Source organism: Zingiber officinale, chromosome 8A (assembly GCF_018446385.1).
Source record: "Zingiber officinale cultivar Zhangliang chromosome 8A, Zo_v1.1, whole genome shotgun sequence".
Lineage (NCBI taxonomy): Eukaryota > Viridiplantae > Streptophyta > Magnoliopsida > Zingiberales > Zingiberaceae > Zingiber > Zingiber officinale.
In genome coordinates this window covers 137,821,887-137,842,464 of record NC_056000.1, presented here as the reverse complement: position 1 = coordinate 137,842,464, position 20,578 = coordinate 137,821,887, and the positions used below count along the sequence as shown (strand labels likewise).

The 20,578-nt window shown below is 37.9% G+C and overlaps 1 protein-coding gene across 1 annotated transcript in view; it reads left to right on the top strand.

The window, feature by feature from the left end:
- The window catches only part of LOC122010395 (uridine kinase-like protein 3), a 58,981-nt gene that overhangs the window by 20,277 nt on the left and 18,126 nt on the right, over positions 1–20,578 (top strand). Inside the window, exons 5-10 of the mRNA XM_042566913.1 lie at positions 5,852–5,967; positions 6,410–6,506; positions 6,626–6,705; positions 16,179–16,373; positions 16,503–16,586; positions 16,666–16,726. Coding sequence (XP_042422847.1) covers positions 5,852–5,967; positions 6,410–6,506; positions 6,626–6,705; positions 16,179–16,373; positions 16,503–16,586; positions 16,666–16,726 — 633 coding nt within the window. The remainder of the gene's footprint in view (positions 1–5,851; positions 5,968–6,409; positions 6,507–6,625; positions 6,706–16,178; positions 16,374–16,502; positions 16,587–16,665; positions 16,727–20,578) is intronic.

Sequence of the window (20,578 nt, the reverse complement as noted above, 5' to 3'; positions counted from 1 at the left end):
ACAATAATATGGAAATGTGTTCTCACCTCATGCTATCTTTCACATTTTTTCTTTTGTATTTATGGTAATACTCCATTCTTATATCTTTATCTTCACAAATCAATTTTTCCTTGCCATTTAGAGTTTTGGTTGTCTATACTTTTCTCATGTTCTTAGACTTGAATGTGACAAACTTAGTCCCAACTCCCAAACCAATCACTATATCTTGTTTGAGTACTCTCACACGTGAAAAGGATGTATGTCCTATGATCCTACATCACTTTTTGACAATTCTATGTCATTGTCAAATTTCATAGACTATCCTCTAATGTCAATACTTCTTCCTCCATGTGACATTGACTTACCTATTGTTCCCACGGAAGATAGCTTCCACTATGCACCATATTATCAATTTTGGGTCTAAAAGGTTAAGCCCATCCTTTCATGGGTTTATCTTGTCTTTGTAAACTATGAGGATCCCCAAGTTGCACTTGGAGATTCCTACCAGAAACAAACAACAATCAAGGAGTTCTAAGCCATATAATCACAAGGAATATGAGAACTTGTTCTTCCACCTTGTGGAGTGCAATTAGTTATTTTTTTTTGAATCAGTGTTTACAATTAAATGTCTTCTTTATGGCCCAATCACTATATATAAGGTAAGATTGACCAACAAAAGGATGCACTCAAATATATGGTGTGGATTACTTCAGGGCATTGCTTATCGAAATCAGTTTAGGATCTTTTTGCCCTAATAATAAATTGAAATCAATAGTATTTTAGATAGAGGCAAAAAATGCTTTCTGTAGCAATTTATTAAGAGTTCTTGTTATTAAGTAATCTCCACATTATTTTGCTTAGGAGGATACTGGGATATGTACACTCAAAAGATATCTATAGTTTCAATCAAAGTTCATGGAGGTGTGATAAGTTTTGCTAAGAACTCAGTCTTAAGTGTAGTGAAATAGATCATAGATTGCAATTTCTTTCCATGCAAGCTAGCATGGGTGAAACATTTCATTCCACATGAGAGCCGACACATGAAACAAATTGATACCGTGGCACCAACATTGCTGCACTAATTGAAGATACAACAACACACGAGGCTATGTGAGACCTTGCCAACGTGTAGCAAGTACTCAACGCCTTCTTCCGACAACACTAACATTTAATGAGTTTCTTCCCAAGGCTTTGTTGAAGCTTCACAACTCCTTCCCAATGTGCCCTGAGGTACATGACGTCCTACTCCAACAATGGCAAGGCTTTATGAGGCCTCTTGATGCACAATGAGGTTAGTGACATCCTCTTTTGTTCGTTTTGTCTTTGCTACGATAATGAGGCTTTGAAGCCTTCTTGAGATGATCTTGCTCAGTTTCCTGATGATGCCAAAGCTTTACAACTTTTTCTTGATGCTTGGTGAGGTATGCATGTTCTCCTCCATCTCATTCTCCTCCTCTCTGTTGGTTGCTATTCAGAATATCGTACTGGTTCCCCTGTATAAAATTTTTGTATAAGTCCCGAACCATTCCTAACAACCTATTGTGTTCTTTAGAAATTAAATTTGGAAACGCAAACAGAACTTAACATTATTGATTCTTAATTCAATTTATCTATTCTTAATGGTTTAGACTTGGATCGCAAACGATACTTAACATTTTTAATCCAAATCCACCTATGTTACAAATTTGATTAAATACTTATTTCAGAGATCGACTTCCAGGTTAAATATGGCGAGGCACTAGGCCTTCTTGGTTATGGGAGCATCCACCACTTCCTACGCAGAGCCTTTCAACTAAATTCAATATTTAATCTCCTTATAGTAACCCTAGGTTTAACCAATAAGAACAATCGAATCACAAGATCGAAAAAACAAAAGAAACACAAATTCGAATCATAAATCTGAAACCTAGAAACGTTAATCTCTTGTGTTTGGTATTTCAAAATCAACTAGTTATGATGCGGAAACTAATAACTAGTTATACCTTTTATAGTTTATAAACCTCACGATCTTCTGTCGTATTCCTCTTCTTATCTCGGACGTCGTGTGGGCGACGATCTACCGAGACGAGAATCCACCCAAGCTTCCTTCTTCTCCTTGCAAGTTTTGGCCACTAACAACCTCCTTGAGATGAAGAACTTCGGCCACCAACCAAGCTCCAAGGGACGCTAAGAAACAAAGCCTCCTATCTCTCCTTCTTCCTCTAGCAAGATCCGACCACCAACAACTCCTAGAGATGAAGAACCGCCAGCCACCAAGGAAGAAGAATAGGAGGAAGAAGAGGGATGAGGGTCGGCCACCACTAAGGAAGAGAAGAGAGGAATAATAGATGTGTTGTTATGAGGTGAGGCACCTCTACCCTCTCTTTTATATTCCTTGGTCTTGGCAAATAAGGAAAGTTTTAAACATAATTAAAACTTCCTTATTTTTTCTTGCCAATGAACAAAAAGGAAAATTTAATTAAAATTTTCTTTTATTCTTTTAATGACCGACCCCTACAAGACCTCCAAACAAGGAAAGTTTTAAACACAAAATTAAAACTTCCTAATTTGTTTTCGGAAATTTTTAAAAATTCCCTTCATGGTTGGTTATAAAAGGAAACTTTTATAAATTAAAATCTCTCTATTAAAACATGTGGATGATTACAAAAAGGAAAGTTTTCTCCAAAATTAAAATCTTCCTTTTAACTACAAATAAGGAAAGATATCAAACCTTTCTCTTAATCCTTTGTAGAAACTATAAAAGGAAAGATTTAATTTAAAACTCTCTTTTAAAATCATGGCTTTCACATAAGGAAAGATTTTAAAATTAAAATCCCCTTTTAATTTTATTATGGTCGGCCACCTAAGCTTGGGTTCCAAGCTAGGGCCAACCACCACTTGACCCATCTAGCCTTGGTTTGGCCGGCCCTAGCTTGGGCTCCAAGCTAGGCTTGGCCGACCACCTTAAGGTGGGTAAGGAGTTGGGTTTAGGTGGGTATAAGACTTTATAAATAAGAGGCTACGATAGGGACCGCGAGGAGGAATTGATTTTGGTCTCCCGATGAACTTGAGCTTCCCGTGTTCGCCCCGAACACCCAACTCGAGTTCATCAATAATATCTCATTCCACTAAAGAGTTATTATTGTACTACCGCACCAATCCCATATTACTATATGGGCTCCTTCTTATCATGAGTGTGTTAGTCTCCCTGTGTTTAAGATATTGAATGCTCACTAATTAAATGAGTTATTGACAACTCGCTTAATTAATATCTAGCTCCAAGAGTAGTACCACTCAACTTTATTGTCATGTCGGACTAGATCCACCTGCAGGGTTTACATGACAATCCTTATGAGCTCCTCAAGGGGGCATCATCAACCTAGATTACTAGGACACGGTTTCCTTCTATAATCAACAACATACCATATAAATAATATTATTTCCCAACTTATCGGGCCTATTGATTTAACGACCTAAATCGCACCCTTTGATAAATCAAAGAAATAAATTTTAAGTATACGTGCTTGTTATTATATCATGATTAAGAGTACACTTATAATAACAGAGGTATTGTTCTTTTATATAGTCAGTATAAAAGATACTACCTCAAATGGTCCTACTCAATACACTCATAGTGTACTAGTGTAATTTATTAGTCAAGATAAATTACTACCTAATTACATTACAACCACTCCAATGGTTTGTCCAATTTCATTTTGGTTGTGAACTACTATTTATAATTTATAAGGAACCGATAACACGATCTTCTGTGTATGACACCACACACCATGTTATCTACAATATAAATTAATTGAACAACTACACTTAGCATATAAATGTAGACATTTGACCAATGTGATTCTTATTTCTAAATAAATGTTTATACAAAAAGCTAGGCTTTTAGTATACATTCCAACACTCTCTACCTTGTTTTCCTCATATATCTTATTCTCCTTCTCGGATTAGGGTTCTTGCTTAACATTGACACTACTGACACATCTCATTCTAGTAAGACATAAAAGCCTCGATTTAAAATGACATTTCAAACTTTGAAATAGATCATTCAATTTTTTGTCCTATGGATCACCTGATTTTAGTATTTTATGTTGATGACATTCTTTTATCATCAAGTGATATGTAAGGGATTACAAAAATTTAGAAATCAAAGTTGATATTAAAGATTTTGAAGTTTATGCTTTGAGTAGAATTGTCTGTAACTCTTTAGGAATATTTTTATCTCAAAGAAAATATGAAACTTCTTGCAAGAAGTTGATCTACCTGGATACAAACTTGTGGAAACTCCTGTTATTCCAAGTCATGATCTATGGATAGAAAATGGTGATTCTAAAAGTTGTTTTGTTTCGGAAGTGTCATTGCTAAGTATGAATATTTAATATCAAGCTTATTTGTTTGTGCTTCTAGCAATAGGCTTAATCCGTGAGTCCTTGATCTCCTAAGCCTTCTTATTCAACACCACTGAATTTGCTGGAACGTCCAAGCATGTGGTTCTTGAATTGAACAATTTCTCAATGGTAATAGAGAAAACCTAGGTTCTGATTCCCTTATCTTGTTGGTACTTCAGACATCTTTCTCATTGAAATGTCAAGGGAACCATGGATCCTACACCTCCTCCTATTTACCTTTTGCCTCCAGGCTAGCACCTTCCATAGACAGTATTGATCTTTAATTGTTGAAAATGTAATGATAAGAAAATCTGGGAGCTTTTCTAGCTAGCCTGAATCTGGGTTTGCAAAATTCTCTGGAGGAGGTCACATTAAGAGGAATGAGTTGCTAGTTTAATTTGTCTAAGAACTACTTGGAATTTGTTTGAATTATGTTGTCTGCCTGGTGGAATTAGCTGAACTGCTCGAGTTTTGTTTGGATGGGTTGAGATGGTTTAAAAGATGACTAGTTTGACCGAGGTGAATGGGTTAGGAGTGATTTTAGCTACTGGTATTAAGTTGGTTTTGCTATGAAGTAGTGTTGAATGGTTTTTGGAGCTGAATGGGTTGATGTGGATTAAGCTTTGTCAGGGTAGTAGAGGTGGCGTCAGAAATATCCAAGGTGGTGAGAATCTTGTCACCTTGTGCTCTGTTAAAAACTGTAGTTCTTCCTCCATAAACCAGTCCTCCCCCTCTAGGTTGCCTTGACTTGCCTTTTATAGGCCTAAATGCTAGTGTAGTGGGCAATTGCCATGTGCTGAACCCCTATTGGTGAGTCATCTTCTCTTTGTAACAGTTTTAACTATCAGCTGTGCATTACATGAACATGTGTCAGACTTTTACTAGCTTAGCTTAGTGCATGTGGATTTATCATTGTTCCATTGTGAACTATCTCAAATTACACGTCACTCATTCAAAACATTCCTGATTAATGAGTGATGTTTCCGCAATCACCCTTCAATTCCATATTTGACCTTTGGACATATATGTTAACTAAAATCAGGCATACTAATATGTAAATATTTTCCAAATTCAAATATAATTTAAATTTCCTAAGATAAAACCTGGTTTTTTTGTTAAAATTAATTTATTTTTTTATTATCAGTTCATTATATTTGTCACATGGGATTAAATAGGGGCTGTTTTGTGATTTTGCAACTGGAGGGGAGACATGGTACCCAAACTCGAAGCCTCATATAATTTATCTTTCTAATTTTAAAAATATACTCTTCCAAAAATGTGGTGTCCAAAAAGGAATTTTTGAATACCCACACTTTGAATGACTAATGATAATCTATTAATACAGTCTTTTCAGAAGGTGACACACACATAAATGTGGTAGGATATAACATGGTTGTTTTCGTCCTTGAATATTTTCTCTTTATGAGTGAAATGGATCTTTATAATGAGATTCTCAAGTTATCCTTATGTAGTCCCTTTTGTTGATATAGATGCATTTGACACTGAACACTTGATTTCCTGTATGGAGAAGTTGAGGCATGGGCTTGCAGTTGATGTCCCAAACTATGATTTTATAACTCATAAGAGAAAATTGCCACCAAGAAAGGTATATCAATCATACTACGAGCATGATAAAGTTTGAATTTTTTTCAACAATAACACATACTTGTGGTTGGAAAGAACACATTTGGCTTTATGATTTCTCTACATGTCAAGTTATAAATCTCTCGGAGCTAGACAATAGAACCTTGATTACTTAGAAAAACAAGTTACTTCTCTTGATTGTAACTGAGAAAATTCTGTGAAGGGCCTGTAGGCTTTAATTTGAAATGTCAATTCTTCTGCTTCTTAATAACAGTAAAAGATATTTTCATATCTTCTTAATTTAACCAGTCTGACAATTAAATATTTTTCTTGTATCCATATCTGCTACATTAGAAAGTGTTAAAAACCACAAATTGTTCCATAGAATGACAGTTTGTTTTCCTTTGTGTTTCATGCAAAAAGTTACTCTAGTTGAAACATTCTGTGAAATAATTTTTTTGCAGGTAAATCCTTCAGACGTAATAATTCTGGAAGGGATTTTAGTATTCCATGATTCACGTGTTCGTGAAATGATGAATATGAAGATCTTTGTTGATACAGGTTATTTTCTCTCCTCTAAGAAGATTATATGCACTGCATTTTCTGTCACAACATCATTTCAAATAGACTCTTCTCTATGACCAGACGGTTCTTAGTCATGTGAAATATCTTTCGTGCAGATGCTGATGTGCGGTTGGCAAGGAGGATAAGGCGTGATACTGCTGAGAAAGGTAGAGATCTCAAGACAGTACTCGATCAGGTTGGACTTTCTATTTTTGCTAAGCATTCAAAGTTAAGAACTGTACCACATTCAGATGTTTGAAAGATTAATTTAGAGAAATAAAATTATATGCTCTTGATAAAAGAGAAGAAAAATAACACTCATATATGGGTAATAAGTCTGTGACATTAACACCTTTAAACAAACTATTAGTTCTAGTACAATGTATTTCACTCCCTTTGTTTTCTTGGATAAGTAAAAGTGGTATATTATGGATCCAAAATGTACAAAATGAGGTTTTAGGTCTATTCATGTTTGATGTAGTATCAGGTCTGAATAGATACTTAAAGACATGTATACATGTATTTGCACGCTCATGAATATCCTTTCTACATCTAATAAACTACGATTTCGGGTCATCCACACATAATGTATCAGTGATGACAAAGCTAAATGATGAGCCTTTGTCACCATCCTGCTCCCTCTGTAATATTGCTTAAAGATATGGATCATCCTCCGATAGGTGGACATCTCTGGATGTATATGCAACCTGTTTCGAATCCTTCGCCATAGGTCTACAATCGGGGGGCTATGAAAGAATAGATGCTTCGGTGTCTCTAGCACTCCGCAAAACGTGCATTATCGATCCTCCTATTACCTGTCGATTTCTAGTGGGGAGCCTCCGTTGTGCCAACATTCAGAAAGTGACTGCATGACTCAGAACGTAAGACTTCCACACTGTCCGGGCCCATGGCACCTTGAGACTAGGACCTCGGAAGAAATAATAAGCCCGTACAACTTGGTCATTCTATGAAGACCACTTTGCTAGTCTTTGTCTAATTGCCTCAGGTGACCCACTAACCTCAGGGATGAAATCCCTTCTGTGTAGTAAAGGCTTGATTAGTCGGGAATTTGAATGAGCTGCTTGCCAACACCACAAATCAATGTGACTCAAGTAGGTATGATGTACCCATTTGATCCATGACGCATCCTCCTTCTCCTGAATCCTTTATAGAACCTTAGCTAGTAGGGCTAGGTTCCACACCCATAAGTCTCTAAATCCCATGCTGACCTTGTCTTTTGGTCTACACATATTTGCCCAAGAGATTAAAGGGTGCTTGGACATCCACATGAAAGATCGACAGATGCCGTAGATATGATCGATGATACCTTGAAGTAGCGGTATAATAGAAAGTCAGATGCACTCGACGCCTTGAAGTACTGAAGTGATAAGCTGCGCCTTGCCTACATTAGACAATGTCCTCCTTAGCCAGAGAATCAATCAACGGGCTATAATCAGATATCCATAGGCGTTGTGCAGCTAGTGTAATCTCGAGGTATCTAAAAGGCAGTGCCTGATGGATAGAAGCCTACTCTGTGTCGTGTCATCAACTCCAGCAAGGTAAATATTGGACCACAGGCGATTAACTTAAAGTCTAGAAGTAGAACCAAAGTCCTGTAAACATGTGATCAATGTGTTGTATCCATCCAATTGAAAAGGAGATCATCTGCATAAGTTAAATGAGTCATGCCTCAAGTGCTCGCATTGTGGGTGGAAGTTGAAGTCAGGCAACATCGTGCTCTGCTGCAATTGCCTCCCAAAGATCTCAATGTAGATCCCAAACAGGTATGGGGATAGAAGATCCTCCTATTGTAGTCCTTAGGCTCCTCGAAAAAGACCAAAAGACCCTCCATTTATAGCCAATGAGAAAGAGGTACTAGTCACACACTTCATAATCCAAGTGATAAACTATTCCGGAAAATTTAGCCCAATGAGTGCGTCATGAAGCAAAGGCTAGTGCACCGAGTCAAAACTTTTTGAAGATTGATCTTCATAATACATCTCGGAGAAATGCACTTTTTGTCATATTTTCTGAACAAATAAATATTGTCCGTGATGAGTCTAACTGCATGAAAGCTGCCTGCGATTGGTGAAGAATAAGATCAAGAATACCAGAAATCCATCAAGCCAACAATTTAGATAAAACTTTATAAAAAATGGTACAACAGGAAATAGGCCTATAGTCGGCCACTGTTCTAGCATGAGCAGATTTAGGGAGAAGAACTATGAATGTGTGATTTCATTGCCGAAGTATCTGACCATTGCGAAATAATTCCATGACTGCAGCAATGAAATCTTGTTCCAACTACATCCCAAGCATGTTTGAAGAACTTTGCCCCATAACCATGTGAACCGGGTGCCTCTAGATCACCAATGTCAAACAATGGCGCTTGATTTCACCAGGGAATGGCAAATGGACGAGCTAGGCATGCTGTTCAGAGGAGAGCAGCTGGCCAAACTGGGTGATCTGCTATGGTAGTGCAGTTCGGTTTGAAGTGGTGCTCAACCGATCATGAAAATGCATGATGAAGGTCTGTACTACCTCCTCAAATGATGTGGTTAGATTCCCATCAGACCTTTCTACAGCTGTGATTTCATTCCGCCGGTTGTTCCTATTGACAAGTGCATGAAAGGAGGAAGAATTTCTGTCGACTTGTTTGAAGTAGCCTACTTTTGCTCGCTGCAAAATTAAGCTGTGTTCAACAACATTTAACTGGCAACAACATATTGAAGAGACTTATATTCGGTAGGGATCTGTCCATCATGCAGTCCAGTGGCCTGGGCTTCTTCCAAGCGGCAGCGGGCAGCAGCAGCGCGTTCAGAAATGTTCTGGTGATGTTTGTGGTTCAGTAGCTTCAGATCTGATTTCAACATCTGGAGAGCCTGCCTAAGCTTGAACTGCGCTGTACCTTGTGGAATTTGCTGCATATAAGCCGTCCATTTGCTTTCGATGAGTGTCGTAAATGTTGCATGCTGGACCCACATGTTGAAAAATTTGAAAGGCCGTGAGATACGGTTGCCACCATCTAATACCAATATTATACAGTATGAGTGGTCAGAGAAGCAGCCTGGAGGAGTAAACTCTGCATAACTTCGTAGATCAGCCTCTAGCCAAGTTTTATTGACAAGCGCTCGATCAAGTTTGCTGCATATATGACCATTTGTCCAAGTGTAGCAGCAGCCAATGTACGTCAAGTCTTCCAAACCAGCAGAAGCCACAAAGCGCTGAAAATTGGATATACAATATTGTGTGACCGGAAGCCCTCCGTGCTTATCTTTGGCCGACAAAAAAAAGTTGAAATCGCCAAGAACTAACCATGGTCTCACCATATCTGTAGCAAGGTGCAACAATCCATCCCACAATGGTTTCCTACTAACCAGAGATAGCTTACCATACACAAAGGTAATGCAAACTGTTTGTGTGACACTTTACAAGTCACCGAACAATGAGCATACTGTTCGTTCCATTCTGTCACCACTAAATCAACCTTTTGGTCATCCCATTTCAAGAGAATCCGAATACTAACTCCTAGATTGATTTGTTGTTCCACTTGAAATTGTTGAAAACGTTAAGACTTTAAATTCTGATATCCTTCATCAAAAGTTTCATCTCTAAAACACCCAAAACACCTAACTTGTGCCTCAGAAAGAAGTTCTCAACCCCTTTCTGTTTGAGGCCCCTGTTAAGGCCTCGGATATTCCACGAGCCAACCTTCATACCCCGGAGACGACCTAGGCCATCCAGTGTTGTTGAGTTTCTTCTTCCCCTTGGCATTAACCTCGACTTCAACCAACCGAGCAGTTTTTCCTGCACTGTAACAACTGAATCCTTCTGATGTCCACCCCTTGTCGAAGCTGGAACTGTCTCTATTGATTGGCCTTTGCCTTTGCCTTTGCCATGATTTGCTGTAGGATAAGCTCGTTGAGTCCATTCTGGTGCAGGTGAGGCAAGAATCTGGATAGGCAGTGCAGGGTGGTCGGCAGGTTGTAGCAGTCCAGGTTCTGCTTGAGTAGATGGAGCTGTGCCACCTTCTGTAGGATGAGCTGCAGTATCAGTGATTTCTTGCTGCGCTGTTTGTTCTGTGAGGACTACACTGGATTTGGATTTAGATTTTTCCTTGCCTTTCTTGCTGGTGTATACTTTCCATGCCTCTGCCTCCCTATTCGTGAGCCTCATTGCTTTGACCATTCACCTGCTGAACGTTTTCTGCATTAGCTGCAGCTACTGTTTGCGGAGTCTCGGCAATTGCTGGCTGTTCTGCTTCTGCAAATGCAGAAGGAGTTGCTGATTGTTCAGTCACTGTATTGCCATGAGCTGTAACTGCTGTTGTGAGAGCGCAATGCTGAAGATTGGCATTAGAGACCACTGCCTGACATTTCTGCTGTTCTGTTTCAATCACTGAAGTTGTGCTAGGGTCCAATCGAGCAACCTCGGGTAGGGAGTCGCTATGTTGTTGTGAGCAATCTGGTAATTGAGCAATTGCTGGAATTGTAGGCATTACACATGGTTGCTGCCAACATCCCTCTGGTTGTTTCTGTGAATCCACTGGCTGGTTTTGGGGGCTAGCAGTAGCTTCACATTGCGGAAGGTAGTGTCCCATATGCCGACAACTTGTACAGAATTTAAAGTGTGATTCAAAGTGGAGTGGGAGGTCTACCTCTGTTCCATCTGGGAGTGCAGCAGGGATGAAACTCGGCAGTTCCTTAGTGATGTCAACCTCCACGATGACTCGTACAAAGCTGATGCATCAATGCTGCTGTGTCAGCTGGTCTGTGTATAGAGGCCAACCAACCTTCGAGGCTAATTTACTCAATGCTTTGATAGTCCAGCACTCCAAAGGCAGATTAGAGATTTGCATCCAGGGAATCGTTGAAGTTCCTCTTGTCGAAAGAAAAACCCTGTGGGTAGTGGTTTCAAATACAACGGACAGCCAATGCAACACAAGGCCCTCCTCTTAGGACATGATCACAATTGGCGGGGCTTTGGAATTTGAATACAAGACACATAGTCCCATGTCATATCACACCTTCCAATGGTTGGCCATCATGTTGATTGCTAGCCATCCAAGGAATTGCCCAAAAAACTGCCCAATCAAGCAAGCACTTATTGCCTTATTGCGTCTGCGATCGAGTCCACATCTCCCTCTACAAATGCAACATGGTCAGTATTCGGTAGGATAAATTTGAAGGTGTTATCCTATGAGAATAGCCTGTTGGCAGAGAACAAAGCAGTCCATTTTCGTCTTCCTCCATCTCCCTCTAGTTGCGCCTCCATGGATTGATCATCTGCGGCAGTAGCTTGGTCTTGTTGCTCTGGATTGGAGGGTTGATTTTGCTATGCACTTGGAAGTCCTGTTTGTTTGGGTCGCCAACTTCCACCACTGGACTCTGCTGGTCACTCAGCTTGCGCCTGTCTGCTTCCATCCCTCTTTTCTGATTGGTGAGCATGTTGCCGCTTTGACATATTTACATGAGGTAAGAAACAGGCCGGTAAAGATGTCGAGGTTAGTGGTAGCCAAATCCAATAACACAATCCATAGTGTAAGTCAAATTTTGAATTCATAGCAGCCCGCACAAGTCGAAAAACTTCCGCCTAAGAGCACCCATATTGGTATTAATGTGTGGGTGTTATAACACCCAAATGGTGTTACAACCAATGTGGGTGGGTGTTATAACATCCGCACATACGCCAACATTCAATTCTTTGAACGCAATTAATGAGCAAAATTCAAAAAAAAAAAAATCATTCTGGCCCATGCGTGCATCAGTGTGGGTGAATGGGACCCATAATTAATGAGTGAATAGTGGGACCCACAGATAATGTTAAAATGAATGTGAGCGTGTGTTAATAAAAGGGAGGTGTTAATATAATGAGTGTGTGACATGTGGATCACATGCTTTTTGAAGAGGTGATATATATTAAAGTTCAAATCAATGTGGAACACACCTGGTAAGTGAGGTGACGTGGACTGATGGTATTGGTCAACTCCTCAAACGCAAAGCCAACTAAGGGAGAATGGCTGAGGTGACTCGTCTTTCCTAGCAGCCCTTTCCACATGAGCCTGCACAACTACTACTTGCTCAAGGAACCAAGCCGTAGCCGAACACTGTCCGTTGGATTCGGGGAAGCACTTCAGAGTAGAGATCAACCCTAGTAGTGCTACTTGTTGAACAAGTGTGATGTTCGCAATCAAGGTTTAAAATCTTGACCTGTGCTGAAGTTTCGATCCCAAACCGGAACGATATGGTTTCGGTATCGTATTGGCATGTATCGTATCATGCCGATACAATTTTGATATTTTTTTATTTAAACTTGAAAAAAATATTATAATAATAATAATTTAACTATCTCAATTTAGAATGATCAGAGGTGCACAAGATTATAAGTGCTTTATTAGGAATCATAAACTTGACACGCATTTATCAAAATTTCTTAAATAAAGGACATATAATATTTCCTAGGCAGATAGACATTCTAAGATAAAAATATATGTTTCATATGTTCAAGAAGCAAGAATTCTAAAAGTAAAAAAGCTAAATATCTTAATATTCATAGATTTAAATTTTAAATTGATTCTAAGATTAAAAAAAAAATTATCTATAATAAATATGTAAATTAATTTAAAAATGCTACATTATGTATAATAATTATATAAATTAATTAATTATTATTTTAAATAATATATATTTAAAATGATAAAAAAATCAGAATATTAATTAAATAGTAAAACAGAAAAAAAATTTAAAAAATATCAGAATATTAATCTGATTTATTAGACTTTTTTTAAAAAAAATATATTTTTTTTAAAAAAAATAGACTTTTTTTTGAATTTTTAAATAAAATTTAAATTAGTAAAATTAATTTTCAGAATATTAATTAATAAAATTTATTTTTTAAATTTTAAATATATTTATATTTTATTGGCATAATTTAATTAGACTTTATAAAAGTCTCTTCGAGATATTATACTTAAGTTAGGAAATGTTTTAATTAATTATATTGAAATATTTAATTTTTAATAATAACGTCTTTGGACATCACGATCTTCATGTGGCGGCTTCAGAGAGTCGCAGCACACCTCCGGCGCCGTCGGAGACATCCCGTGACTCCTTCGGCGACGCTAGAGGAGCTCTACGACTCCTCCGGGATCGCCAAGGCGTCCCGACTCCTCTAGCGATGTTGGAGGAGTCCTGCGATTCCTCCGGCAGCACCGGTCACGATGGAATCGCGACACGCCTTCTGTCGCAAGACGACGAGCGCGCAATTCCTCCTATCGTTGCCGTCGTGTGCAAGATTCCTCATGTCGCATGCATGTGATGGCGCGATGAAATCATCACTAGTCTAGTGTTGGTTTCGATGCGCGGGCGGAACGGTAAGTTTTGCCCATTCCGCCCGACGCAGAACAAGATTTTAAACGATGTTCGCAATAGTTGTCCTCCTCAGAACATGTGTGAATTGTGTTTACCTGGAACGCTGCAGGGTGAGCAGTCCGCCACCATGCAACCTTGCCAACTTCCCACGGTGAGCATGTGACTTTCCTGTAGCACATTTCAAGTCGATGCCTAGCCAAGAGCCTCTCTTGTTCTTGCCTTCCCTCTAGAGAGAAGGGAGAGCTTCTCTCTCTAAACGGACAAGTTCACACCTTAGGGTTCTCTAAATTCTTACAATGTATAACACCCCTACTCTCCCTCAAGTTGAAGGATATATTAAATTGATATTTAATTTGTTACACAAAATAGGCCAGCTCAATGCACAAAGCTCTAGCAAATGCGGGTCTCGGGGGAGGGTCAGACCATATTGGCTCAGCTGCTCTTCGTGTTCCAACCCGGGACAGGCAAACAAACCTCCTTTGTTAAGTAACTCGACTGACTGCCTCAGCCGATCGGGGTTGTGGGCCGGTCGGACATGTTGTTCCTTTATAACCAAGGAAGAAGCCGAGTGAAGACCGAGTCATTGACGTCTAAGGCCGAGTTGGCAGTTCCCCTAAGTGGCAGCTGGTCGGCCCATAGTGGGGCCCAAGGCCAACGACTCCGTATTCTTTTTTGGAAGTTTGTGCCACGAAGGATATTTTAAGGAAAGGTGTCATCATCACTTTATGGCATGTCCTTTCTTAGTAATGCTTTCGAATATGTGCATAGACACAACAGTGACACTATAAAAAGGGGTCTCTATCTACAGGCAGAGGTTTGCGATGCTCTATAATTTTACACACTCGTTGCTATAGTTTTCTTCCACTATTTTCTCCTCATAACTCAATTACTGACTTGAGCGTTGGAGGGCCAACGCCGGGGACTATTTCCTAGATCGGTACTAACGCTCTTTGTGTTACGCAGACAACACAGAGTTTTCAATTGGTCAACAGTAGAACCACGTTCCCAGCCAATCACCTTCACCGCTTTCGGATAGGATCACTCCCTTTCTAGGATTAAGATTTTCCAAGAGGTAACCTCCCCGCATCTTCCATTCTCTCTCCTTTTGACTTGTTCCCAGTGTCCGCTGCCTACACTCTTAGTAGGGATGTCTTAGTTGCAACATGAGAAACTGCTCGCTCATGATTGTCGCATGCCTTTCACTTGCTCTCTTAAGTAGCCATCTAGTGAGTGCTGAATAGTCCTTACACGTTTGCTACAGGCACCAACCTACACAAGCTTGATTGCCAACACCGGTGAAGGATATTGCATTGTCGCCTTCCATGTAGTATGTTCTACATGGAGATGGCTGATAGAGCAGTGGAGCTCTACTATCCACCACATTGAATGAGGTGAATATGTTGCCTGCTCCATTGCCTAATGATATAAATTACATATTCTCTTTATAGGCTGACCATTGCTCTTCTGCTCTTTGCATCCTCTTGCAAGCCACTCTACTCGATTTCCTTTGCATGCAATTTGTTGGTCTCTCTTGTGAGTTCTCAATACATGAGACCAGTTTTCTCCCATGGGCCTCCCTTGTCTCAGCCTCTAGAGCACCACAAGAGTTTTGGAGGCACTAACAAAGGTTCTCGAAGAGGAAGGCTAAGCAGAAAAGGAGATGAGAATGGTGGGAGAGGGAGACTAATCACGTTACATTAAATCCATAGTTTCATCTTGGGGATTATATAAGAATAAAACGCTAGCTAGAGTTTTAACTGCTTTGGTATCATGGATGAGGTATAATCATATTATCTTATTTAAAGAAAATGATGAGACTCATATATATAGTAAATACCACCTAGACTGATTCCCAATGGATTAAATTATTAACTCTAGTATGAAAAATAGCCAATATGGGGACTAAATTATTAACTCTAATGCCCATATATAGCTATTAACTGTTAAATTTACAAAATCAGTTAGAGAGCCAAGTTCCACTACAAAGCTTCTCTTTCCAATTTTATTTTTCAACTGTAAACATACAATAAGGTTTGAACATTACCTGATTATGCTCTTCACTCCCATTGAATATGTCATCCCTGCTTTTTCTCTCTCAGGAGAATAAGGTTTATCACTTTCCTGTTACTAGATTAATATAACTCAGTTGTCATGAGTTGTTCATGTTTGACATTGCTATTGCATGTTAGTGTCAGATTAGAAGCCTAGTTCCTATATGGCTATATATATATATATATATATTCCTTTGATTGGTCATATATTAACAATTGTTGCTATTCTTCACAATTTGTTAATGCAGTACTCAAAATTTGTCAAACCAGCTTTTGATGACTTCATACTCCCAACAAAGAAATATACTGACATCATCATTCCCCGTGGTGGAGACAATCATGTCGCGATTGACTTGATTGTGCAACATATCCATACAAAACTTGGTCAGCATAATCTCTGTAAAATATATCCAAATCTTTCTGTGATCCAGTCAACTTTCCAGGTAATGATTATGAAAACACTGTTTCTTTTAGGCAGTTGTTCATCAAACTGAAGCTCACTTTCTAGGATTTCAAAATGTCTGATTTTCAAATAAAGCCCTTCTATAAACAGCTAGACAATCATTTTGCAGATCCGTGGAATGCATACACTCATACGAGATGCGAAAACAACAACACATGATTTCATATTTTATTCAGATCGACTGATTCGCTTGGTAATTAAACTATTATCCAATGGTAGTGATGTTCTTAGTGATAACTTAATTTTCTTTGCATATTTTGTCGTTATGATAGGTTGTTGAGCATGGTCTAGGTCATCTTCCATTTAAAGAAAAGCAAATTATAACACCAACAGGTGCTGGTTTCTTCCACTGTCCTGTGTTAATAAAGCAAATCTTCTAGTTTGAATCTCAATGTTCTCATTAGTTCATGTAGAATGCCAGAATTTTTAATAATATATTGTATGCACACTTTTTGACCTTGTTGCCTCAGTTTTCATCATACGAGTAAATTCAGAAACTTGTACTGACAAAAAAGAACCCTAAAATGCAAGTTCAATTTATCTCTTCACTTATTTGTTGTATTCTTAAGTGAATGAGATCTTCATGCCTAGCTTCGTTGCCTAATCACTCAGTCTTATAGTAAATCAATCAATCTATCAATTGAAGATAAATTGCAGAAGTAATTTGATGTTTCTTTCAAGCAATCAACTTTATATGTTGCAAATCAAAACACAGCGAGGTAGTTAAATAGCAGGAGAGAGCAACAAGAGAACATTATCCAAAATTGTTCATTAGATATCGTTATACTTAGGATCTTTGTGTTAGTCCCCATAACATAGTAATATATATAAACAGATGGGACTGCCAGGACAATCAAACCTAATCTTAGGTTCATGCTATTAGAGCACAAATCCTAATCAACCATCTTCCCCCACATGGAATCTTTTTTATAGCTGCATGAACAAGGGCAATTGCATGAGAGCTTGATTATCACAATATAACTTCAACAGCTTAGTAGGAGTACATTACAACTTAGTCATCATTCATTTAAGCTAAATTAGCTTACATATCTCATTAGTCATAGCTTTTTTTTTTTTTGTGTATTTGTGCTAAACTTAGTCACTATAGTTTTCTTCTTGCTCTTCCAAGATATCAAATTGTTCCTTGAAGGACACAATAATTTGATATGAATTGCTTATGTGAGAACATGCCTAGACAATATCTATATATCCTATAATTCGAAGACGGCCATAATATAACTCTTTTTTTTTAGCGTTTTTATGCATTGCATAATTCTTAAAGCTATCTCCTAATGGTCATGACATTGATTCTAAGGATTTTGATTGATCACGATCATATAAAATGAGATATGTGGTCTGGTGATAATAATAAGGTTTAAAATCTTGACCCGTGCCGAGGTTTTAGTCCTAGACCAGAATGATACGATTTCGGTATCGTATCGTGTCGTGCTGATAGGGTTTCAATATATATATATATATATATATGACTTGGTTGTTGTATTAATTTTATGTAACTTAACAGTATATCTTTCTCAAAACTTCTGAAATAAAGAATAGGTAATTTAAAGTATTTTCTAGACGTAAATATCAGACATTCATATCAATAAAAATGTGTTTTGATTAGGAACCAAGAATCTAAAAAGTAGAGAGCTAAATATGTTAATATTCATGGTTCCAAATCTTGCTTATAAGATAAAAAAATTATTATCTATAATAATTATATAAATTAGCATAAAGATCATAACTTATATTTAATAATTATATAAATTATTTATTAATTAATTTATATAATATATCATTATATAATTATAGTTTATAAATATTCCAAATTATATATATATTAAATTCTAAAATCAAATTTATTTTAAAAAAATTATATATTTATTAAAAAAATTAACAAATAGTTTTTTAGAATCATTTATAAAATTTTAAAATTATTTTAAATATTTTTATAAAATTTTAAAATTATTTTAAATATTTTTATAAAATTTTAATCTATTTTTAATTTATAAAAATAATTTAACGTTTTGAAGGGGAGCCTTAGTGCAACGGTAAAATTGTTGCTTTGTGACCAAAAGGTCACAGGTTCGAGCGACGAAGCAGGGTAATGTTGCATATAATGGATTCTTCTCCGGGACCCCTCATGGCAGAAGCTTCATGCACCGGGCTCCCTTTAAAAAAAAATAATTTAAAGTTTATTTTTAAAATTATATAACTATATATTATATAAATTATCTATTTTTTACTTTAATTTTTATATTTTTAATAAAATTATATATTATAATTATATTAATTAATTAACAGTTTATTTAATCAATTATTAATTAATATATAATATAGTTATAATAATTAATTAAAAATTAGATATTATATATATAATATCATGATTTTAATTAAAACATTTAATAAATCCTAACTTTTCCTCTGTGAATCTCGCGATTGTCGCGATTGTGTCGTCGCCTTCCTATTTTTTTCGTCTTGCTGACGTCGTAGGGCTCGAGATGAGTCCACCATTGCTATGGTGCTCGCGCGACGAGTCCGCCACGGTGCTTGCGTGATGAGTCCACTACGGTGCTCGTGCGACGAGTCTACCATGGTGCTCGTCGATAAGTCTGCCGCGGTGCTCGTGCGATGAGTCCATCCCAGTGGTCGTGCGACGAGTTCGCCCCGATGGTCGCGCGACGAGTTCTCCCCGGTGCTCGCGTGACGAGTCTGCCACGGTGCTCGCGTGACGAGTCTACCAAGGTGCTCGCGCGATGATAAGATCCTTTAATGGATCTTTTCAAATAAATCCATTAACTTTATTTCCTTTTTAAAATAAGTTTTAGACTTTTTCTTTTTTATTTTAGATAAGTTTTAATCTGACATTTTCTCATGAAAATGTATTTTTATTTTACACCTTTTCTTTTGAAAAGGTAGTTTTATTTTATTTTTCTTTTAGACCTTTTCTTTTTGAAAAGGTAGTTTAGGTCTCTATTTAAAGAGACGTTATGTAACTTTGGAAGATAAGTAATTTCCCTTTTAATTAATCAATTTCGTTTGATTATTGGAGGCCGATCCCCTCGAAGCGATCACCCTATCCCCTTTTCCCTTTCTCTTTCGATTTTTTCACGTGATAGGCCCCCGGGTTCCTATCAACTTGGTATCAGAGCGAGTTCATTTCATCTTCGTCCTATAGTATCTCGCAGCAACTTCAACAAGCGCATGGTCTTAACCCGACTTCAAGAAAAGAAAATTCACTCTGTCATGACGACCAGAGGATCTCATCCTGACGCCAAATGGGCTCTGGAATTTGAAGCTAAGCACGAGACAAGGATGGATAAACTCGAAAAAACTATGGCATCGTTGGTCACAATAGTGCAAGAATTGAAGGATCGTTTAGAAGCAGATTCCAGCTCAAGCATACTAATCAAAAAGGGAATAAATCAACAATCTCGACAACAACATTATGACTAAGGAGCAAACTCAAATGAAGATCGAGAGCACAACCATCTACGTATGAAGGTGGAATTTCCTCGCTGGGAGAACAACGATCCGATTGGATGGATTTCAAGGGCTGAAAAATATTTTCGCTTCCACGGCACGTCGGACAATGCAAAGGTAGATCTAGCATCTATAAATCTTGAAGGCGATGCCATCCAATGGTATGACTGGCTTGAAGCATGCCATGGGCCTCCAAAATGGGAGGAATTCAAGGAAGAACTCATTAATCGATTTGGTCCCTCCGGTTATGAGAATGTTGATGGAGAATTGGCCAAAATTCGACAGACTTCAACCTTACTAGAGTACCAAGGGCGATTCGAGCGACTCTCTAATCGAACTCGTGATTGGTCAGAAAAGCAACTACTGGGCACTTTTATTGAAGGACTTCGCCTTGATATACGACGAGAAGTAAAAATGAATCAACCCCGCACCATGAAGGCTACCTTATCCTTTGCACGACTACAAGAAGAGAAGATCAATGAGGAAGGAAGAAGAAATAACAAGGTAATTCGTGAAAACCCATCACATTATTCAACACCTCGTAGATTGACAAAAGAAGAGATCAAGGAAAGGATGGCAAAGGGATTATGTTGGCATTGCGATGAAAAGTGGCACCGTGGTCATCAATGCAAGCAAAAGAGGATACTGATGATTGAACCAATAGAGAACTCTGAGGAAGAAGATGATTTCTATGAAGGTGAA